General features: G+C 31.3%; 1 protein-coding gene across 2 annotated transcripts in view; it reads left to right on the top strand.

The window, feature by feature from the left end:
• LOC106478730 overlaps nt 1-9,182 on the top strand; it is a 65,291-nt gene that overhangs the window by 33,624 nt on the left and 22,485 nt on the right. For both annotated transcript variants that reach the window (XM_013939291.2, XM_022382383.1), the window contains exons 12-14: nt 985-1,028; nt 4,437-4,509; nt 6,906-6,948. In XM_013939291.2, the coding sequence (XP_013794745.1) occupies nt 985-1,028; nt 4,437-4,509; nt 6,906-6,948 (160 nt within the window). The remainder of the gene's footprint in view (nt 1-984; nt 1,029-4,436; nt 4,510-6,905; nt 6,949-9,182) is intronic.

Genomic DNA, 9,182 nt, shown 5'->3' with positions numbered 1-9,182 from the left:
ATCGATAAGACTCTCACGTCATGATTGGTCTAAAGAAATCTATAGCCAGTGGTTTTCAACATTTTAAGCATAACAAGATGTGACCCGATTTCAATGAAAATAATACACTTATGTAAAAATACCTATGACGTTTTGTGAAAAATCTGTATGTGATGGAGAAAAGTGGATATCATTTTCAGATTCAGTGTACAGGAATTACTGTAGAATATGTGAAAATTTCAAGACAATAATGCCATCGCAGGCGTGTGTTATTGATGCTTTCTCAAGAAAATTTAAATTTTATTTGAATATTGCTGTAGTATATTAAAAATAATTCTTCCTTTTTTGCCAGAAAAATGTAAATGTAAAAAAGCAAATGTCTGGTAAAAATGAGATATTTAGATGAGGTTTGACAATTTATTCAACAATCAAAAGAAGGTGGAAAATTTTTGCATACAACCTTCCCTTGTAGGTAGTTTGATTAATGATTAAACACACATACATACTTAGTTGGAAATATTTAAAATAGAAATTCAAAATAAAATTATAAAATTCAAATGGTGAAACTAAAATTATTAGGTAGACATTTAAATAAATTGTAAAATTGAATCTCAGCATATTGTCAGGCAGTGATTTAAATGTGTGATTTATCTTATTTTGTTTTAGCTATTTTATTCAACTAAATATAAATATCAAATACTTGTAGTATTGTAATTTAATTGATGATTAAAGAAAGGAAGTATCTGAAAGTTTAGTCCTGCATGTTATACTCGCATGTCATGTTCACTGTCATGTTAAAGTCAGAAAGGAATCCTGTTAATGAAGATTTCTTATGAAATATGTTAAATACGAGTATTGAAAGCCATTAATATATGTAATTTTTCTGTTTAGCACTTTAATCTGGTACCAGTTTGTTTACTTTTTTTTTTCTCTAAAGAGGAGGTAAGATAGATAACAATAATCATTGTGTTTTTCAATGAACATTTTTTAACATTTTTATTTTAGAGTCAACACCTTAGAGTGTCAAAAAAGGAAAATGACAATTGCAGGTAAGAGATTTACAGAAATTTACTTACTTAAACTTATTATTTTCTTATTTCCCTAAGAATTGATAAAAGTAATTTGACAAGCTTTATTTGCATGAATGCATTATTTTAAAAATTGAAACACACACACACACACACACAGAGCTCTCCACAGTATATTGTGGTATGTTTGAATTGGTGTGGTACATCTAACCCCATGAATGATTTTATCCACTCTGCCATTCATTTTTAACTGTCACACCTATCATCTGAAAAGAATCTTTCTCACCCCCAATGGTTGTGTGGTAAGTCTGTAGCTTTAATGATAACAAAAAAAAATTGTTTCAACACCTGGATACAGCACAGGTAGCTCATTGTGTAGCTGTGTACTTAACAACAACCGTACTCATAGTGATTTCATTGAAAATAACTTTAAGTTGAGTTAGTTAAAATTGACATAACTACAGTTGTTATAAACCATGTTTTTAATTTGTAATCAAGTAAATATTCCCGAATTAATTATGGCTACATATCCTAGAATCTGGCCATCTGTAGGTAGATGTTAAACCACCGTGATGTTGTATAATAACTTGCATGCTCATTCATTTTTCCTTTTGCCATTCCTGTGGCCTATAACTAAAGAATTGGAAAGCCATGATCCATATGTTAGTATTCAGTTGAAATGTGGTGCAGTTAGCACCTAAGATTGACCCCTTTTAGGAGAATTACATTTCAGGACTTTCTGATGAAAAGTTCTCCTACTCCACAATTATAAGAGCATACGAAGCACATAATTTCCATTTTTGGCAAAAGGGGTATCTGTCGTGTTAAACTGTGTTGATAAAGTAGGGGAAGGTGTAATCTCAGAAAGGGAAAAACAGGCTACTTCCCGACTATCTACCAACCACACACAATAATAATGTAAAAGTTAAACAGCTTGTCACTGATGTTAATCCAAGAACATAGTAATCCATTGCAGCTAAAGTAGATATTACCCTGGAACTGTAAACAAGATAACTCTCATAGATTTATGTGTACAAAGGTGACTTGGGAGCCATGCTTGCAAGCTTCTCCTAAGACACATTACTGAAGAGAAAACCAACTTTTGAGAAATTTATGAGCAATATCTGGCATGTTAGAAATGGAAAATATGTTGCCATATCGACGAAGCACATGTCTACGTAAATATATACAAAGGTCTGCACAATTTATTATCATATTTCATAACATACTACAGAGAATGTTGTGAAAGGGTTTTCAAGGATCTTATGGTCATTACAGGTTACAATTATATTTTGTAAGTTAAACATCAGGAGAGTTTAGAATGATGCCAAGGTGAACTCTACATACTATCAAGCTAATGTGTTGAAACTATATATCAAGAGGAAATACCATCTTTTTGGCATATTGGACGAAGCACATGTCTACCTAAATATCTACAAAGGTCTGCACAATTTATTATCATATTTCATAACATACTACAGAGAATGTTGTGAAAGGGTTTTCAAGGATCTTATGGTTATTACAGGTTACAATTATATCTTGTAAGTTAAACATCAGGAGAGTTTAGAATGATGCCAAGGTGAACTCTACATACTATCAAGCTAATGTGTTGAAACTATATATCAAGAGGAAATACCATCTTTTTGGCAAATTGGATGCCATTAGCTCCATCAAGACATTACATCCAGCCACATGTCCAAGACAACATGTCAATTCCTCCATAAAATACAAGTACAAATAAGAATTCATGTTATATCATTTGCAGATATCTTCTGTACCTTTAGGTTACTCATATGAACTCTTGGAATTGTAAGTTGTGTACAGTTGACAGGCTTTTGAAAGAACAAGTAAAAAAATTTGACCTCATTGAAAGCCTCTTACTATGGAAATTGTACTACAGAGCAGTAGTGCATAACTAGGACTGTCATGTAAAATACCATTAGTTGTAAAGGTGTACTCATCTCTGTGTATCATTAACATAGATGGTGAACTTCCACGTGTGTGTGTGTGTATATGTATATAATTAGTCCTTGTTTCTCCTAAGTTGTGTCTATTTGGTATGTGGTAATGAAAGCTCATTCTGATCTCCTCAAAAATTATTTTGAAATATTGTCATTTTATGTTTGAAAAACAACTTCAGTATTGAAGAGAACACAAAAAAAATAACTAGGAAATAATTGGATCATGTGTTTGGTCTAATTCTGATTACTTAGAAAAAGACATTTCCCTATTTATAGTAGTAGATTTCAGGATATCAAGAAAGTTAAGGTATACCTTTTGTCCATTTTATATGAAAAACAAATTTTAAACAAAATAAGTTAGTTTGAGGGACTAGAACCAGATAAATAAGAAGAGAGCAACAAATTTACTTATTTACTTAAATTATTAACCCTAATTTAGTTGACTGTTGTTTATCAAACTCATTGCCCCATATGGAAATACTGTAGTTTGGGCTTAGAAATCAAGCTGATTTTGTTTTAAATATGACGAAGTAAGTAGAACTGGTATCAGGTCATGCAAAAAGTACTGGTTACAAATTCTATGGAGTAGTTTGAGCTTTTAATATAGTACATATGCATTATAGTTTTCTTATTAACACTTGTTAGCCCCTTTTGCTGTGTAATTCGGATATATCCGAATGAACATTTATACCCACTGACTGTGAAATTCAGATTTACCCCATGGCTACCGAAAAAGGTTTCCCTCCACTGTGACATGTGGGAACATCTCCCTGTATGAAACAATTGCCAAACCTGCGAACATGCTACCATCTTTGTTCTACACCATGAAACCTGAATGTTTATATGCCTCAACACAAAAGTGCCATCTTTACAGGAACACATGTAGAATCTATATAAAGACATCTTCTTTATATCTTGGATATTGTTATCTAAATAATTTGTGTTATATTTTGTAATGATTTTGGCCTCTTATTGACTTTGTTTTGCGTACATTTATATCATATACTGGAGAATGCTTATCTTCTAATTTTCCTCGATTTTTTATTATTTTTTTAAATCATTATTTTTCACTATACAATATCGTTTTCAAGGAATATTACTGTCAGATATAGACAGTACAGCTTCTTTCAGTATTGAAAAAGAAATACAAAGGGTCAAATTCATACTTTTATTTTTTGGTGGATGATTGACACTTTTGGGAATCAGCCTGAAAATTAATTGTGCAATGAAAGTGTTAATTCACTATAAAGCTAGGATGATCCTCTATATATTAATGTGTGTGTTTTATTATTGTATCAAAAAAGTAGACATGTCTATAGAACTAAAATCTTGTGATTCACTTACTACAGTATTGACAAAGAACAGTACATATTTTGCTTCTTCTTATGAGAGATGTGTTCGTAAAAAAATAGATAATTGAATCAACTGGGTTACTCACAAAAGTAGCTCTGACTTTTTTTTCTTTTAGTTATGAAGTAACTGTTGTAGGAGGAGTTCCTCATAAGAGACCCACCCACTTGAAAGAAGAAAATCAAGTACAGGTAAAGGCATACCACAACAGTCTTTAGTAATGTATAGTAGTAGTTTTTTCCCCATTGTATTTCATCCACTAAATGAAATGTGGTAGTAATGAAGTACTGGTTGGTAGCTTGTAATCAGACATAATTAATGATGTACCTTGGAAGAGTTTTTATAGTTAAATGCTTTTTTAGTATATACTTTATACTCACTGTGTATTATATCTCCATGTCACTGCTCTGAACATAAAATACTTCTTCGATTGGATTGCACATGCTGGAAAAGATATTTGTTACAAATATATTCTGGAAAGAAACTGATTTTACCCTATGAAGAAATCTTTTGGTTGTTTAAAATAATCAAAAAATACTTGAGTAGTCTTTATTATAATAGCAGAATATTTTGTATTTATGTTATTTTCTCAGTATTTTGTTTCAGTTAACCTAGTTAAAACTGAAACTACAGTTTTTATGTGTGATCTCATTGTCTGTCAAACGGATAGTGCTGCCATGTTGTGAAACTTGATTAAAGGAGGTGTAAATGAACTGTATAGTACATAAGTTCATATTGATATGTGGAGATAGAACCAGAGAGATTTAATTTACATTAATAGAAAAAGTTAGTATAGTTTTGATATTAAAATGCATCTTGATCATTGTGTAAACTTAAACCCTGTAATGTGACACTAGTAACTCAGAAATATAATAATATTTTTTAGATATTTGTACTATATTATTTAAAGTTTGTGTATAGTACATATTTGGCATGGTTTGTAAGAAACTGAGTTTCTTTGTTTGCTTTTTAGTGGAGAAAATGCATATTTTAGTACATGTCACTGAAAATGGTCAAGAAAAGATCTCTATAGTAACCACTAACAATGGGAAAACAAAAGAACTTGCTATAACTTCATATGAACAGAAATTTATTGTAGAAAGGTTGTAGGCTTTTACCATGCTGCACATGAGATGTCACATAAACTGATAGAATTATGTTTATACAGCTTCAGTTTAAACGTTCCTTGGCTTACGAGTGTGACACACAGCTCATTTGTATAATTTAGTTTGTCATTTATTCAGCAGATTCAAAACCAAAAGGTCTATATTATCAAATATATATGTGTAAGTTTGTAATATTATTATCCTTGTAAGATGCTTATTAATACTGATTTTTTGCTGTTTCTTCTATACCTATCATTCATGTTTACCAAAATTGTAATAATACAAATATTGTAATTTCTTCAAAAAAAGGTCTTAAATTATATGAAATAATATACATTATATATCTAAGTAATTTCATGATAGGATTATAGCTCTCACCACAAATGTGATTGGCTATTTTACACCTGTATTTTACATGACTACCTATTTATAAGTAGTGGACATCCTGCATGCCGAACTTCAGAATGGAAATATTGAAACATAAATTACTGCATGCCTATATGACAGTGTCAGTTCATTATGCTTAGTAAATTGAATGTATAAATCATTGTGTCTATAATACTATAGTGTTTTTAATTGGTATAATTTTCCATGGTAGTATTGTATCATCACTCTCCATAGTTTAGTCTAATTGTACAGTTTCTGCATGTAAAGGGTTTAAGGCTAGTAAAGCGTTTGCATGTTTTAAAATGATTCTCTAGTGCTTTTTCTTTAAATGCACTGTCTTAAAATTGCATTTGCAGCTGAAAACTTTTAAGATAAACATCTTGGGTGCTGTTACAGGGAAATTAATATAAAGTGTTATTTTAGGATAAAGTGCTGTAGTAATTGAAAGAAGTTGGCTTTTGAAAGATACAAGCATTTATCATAGAACTTCTAGCTTAGTACATACTTTTATGAGGGAATAAACTATCCAAACCTCTTAGAACTAATATAGTCAAAACCATTGAATGAAAGTCTTTAGAGCTGGTACAGTCAGAACTACTGAGTGAAACATTTATAACTTTACAGCGAAAACCATTATAGCTATAACAGTTAAGACCACAGAAAATAGTGTAACATGTTACGCTGAATGTGAAATTTGTAGTCCATAAAATATTGTAGTGAGTTTCTGTATATTTGTATAGCCTATCATATTGTTACATATTGCAATCTGTTCTGTATTGTGAGCTTGTTAAGCATGTAGTACAATGCTTTTTAATTATACTGAGTGAAAGTAATTTGCATTGCAGGTCATTGCCAACTATGACATTGCATCTCAAGCCATCTGTGCAAGAACTAAAACTATGTAAAAACTACTGTTTTTTAATTTCCTTTAAATTATTTTATTTACAAAATGCCCAAAAATCTACTAGTGTTAGTTATTATGATTTTTATTACAACATAGTCTTTTATCCATTTTTAGTTTTTATATAAGTAGTCCTATGTTTTTTATTTTTGGTGACAGATTTTTAGTTTGTTTTTGTTTTTATTCTGAGTAGTCAGGATATTTAAGAAGAAAGCCACATTTGCCCTCAAGATTAGGTGAGTTTATTTGATTTCTGTGTTTCTAAGATTTATAGGAATATATTGTATCTGTTTTTGTTATGTCCTACCAGGTATAACTCTTTCCAGTCCAGTGGAATTATATAGGTCACTTTTGCATTTACATTCATTATAATTGACAACACAAATTAAGTTAAAATCTGAAAACAGACATCTTAAACATAAAACAAGATAACCAGATAATATTTTTAGACTTGTATTAGATTTTTTAATAGATTTAAAATTCATAAGTAAATAAAAACCATTAACTTTAATATTTTTATATACCATACAAGAAAAGTACAGAACCTTGTCATAGTTAGATTATCGAATACATAAATTTAAGGAAAGCTTCTACCTTAATAACTGAAGTTATAAAAGGAAGAAAGGCAAATAGATTGTGAGATAGAAAATAATTCTTGCCTTCAGATAATATATTTATGATGAAGTTACATGTAAAAGCTTTGAAATTTGTAAAACAAAAAATGCAATCAGTTGAATTTTACATTTTCTTTTTTTCTTACACCTTTGGTATTTCAAAGCAATGAAGTCAGGCCTGCAATAACTGGTAGTTCTCAGATCTCGGGCCTGGGTTTTTATTTCCCAATGAGTTGTGAAAGTTCAGTCACAAAGAAGGTAAAAACACAGATTTGTACAAAGAACAAATCCTTAATGCTCACAGTTAACAATACTAATAGGCAATACTCCACTAGCACAGTACAATGGTTAAGTGATTTTTCAATAGAAAGTGTAGGACCAGTAAGAGCTAATGAAGACTTTAGTAGAAAAATGCCTCTGTTGGACTGTGAGTTCCCACCTTGTAAGTTAAACTAACTAAAATGAAACCACTAAATTCCAATAAACCCAAGTTAAGTTAAAATATTTTTACTTTAACTCTATAGCCACGGGTATCCTTTACTGCACGACACAAGGTTTTTAGTCTTACATTAAAAATTTTATTAAACTATTAGATAATCAAGAAATTAATGTCACTTTTTTTATATGAAAAAACCCAAACAACTTGTATTTCAAAAAAAAACATTTATTAAATGAAATAGTCTCCATTCTTATTGATGATGCTTTTCCATCTTGCAATCAAGTTGTTAATGCCTTGATTAAATAAATCACTTGGCTTTGAAGCAAAAAACATGTTGATGTCCTCCTCTTTAACACCTTTCATATTTGCATACATTTTCCCATTAAGATGTGTTGCAGCGAATGAAAAAGATGGTAATCTGATGGTGCCATATTTGGAGAATATGGTGGGTGAGGAAGAACTTCCCAACCCAACTCCATAATCTTGTGTTGCATCAAATTTGCCACACGTGGACATGCATTGTCATGGATAAGAAGAACATTCTTCCAATTTACGAGTGAAGGGCATTTCTGATGAAGGACTTGATTTAAATGTTCCAGTTGCTAACTATAGATCTCTGTATTGATAGTCTGCTGTGGATTGAGGAGTTCAAAATGAATTACTCCTTTGATGTCCCACCAAATGCAAAGCTCCACTTTCTGTGGATGGAGTCCAGGTTTTGGGGTCGGAAGTGGTTTTTGTCTAGGACTGAGCCATTGTTTTTGGCATTTAATATTTGCTTAGAGAATCCATTTTTCATCACTGGTGACAATTCTGTCCATAAATGATTCACATGCATTACGTGCCAGAAGAGGCGATACAACATTCACACGTTGGAAACGATGATCATTGGATAGTTTGTGAGGCACCCAAACACCTTCTTTATGGAGTTTTCCCATATTTCTTAGATGTTTACATATTGTTTCATGAGAGACATACAATTTCGGTGCCTCTTCAAGAGTGTGTTGCCTTGGGTTAGACTCAACAAGCGTCTTCAGAGCATCAATATCAATTACAACATGTCGGCCACTGCCATCACAGTTTTAAGGCTAAAGTCACCAGAAAGAAATTTGCTGAACCATTATTGACACTTACGAACATTCAAAACATTTCCATAAACTTCTATGATATTCTTTGTGGCTACAGAGGCGTTGTTTCCCTTCTTGTATTTAAACAACATTACATGCCAAATGTGTGTCTCATCGTGTGCCATCACTATAAGGGATTAGAGTATACTAAACTGTACTCATTATATAGGCTACACTAACGTGACGTTATATTTAGGTGGTTCATTTAGCTATTATACGTCATGTATGTTTTTTGGGGGGTGGTTAATGAAAGTGTTCCAAAACGTGACATTAATTTCTTGATGACTAAT

Source organism: Limulus polyphemus, unplaced genomic scaffold (genome assembly GCF_000517525.1).
Source record: "Limulus polyphemus unplaced genomic scaffold, Limulus_polyphemus-2.1.2 Scaffold245, whole genome shotgun sequence".
In the NCBI taxonomy this organism is placed as follows: Eukaryota; Metazoa; Arthropoda; class Merostomata; order Xiphosura; family Limulidae; genus Limulus; species Limulus polyphemus.
Note: the sequence above shows the minus strand (reverse complement) of the source record. Positions and strands in the feature narration are given on the sequence as shown.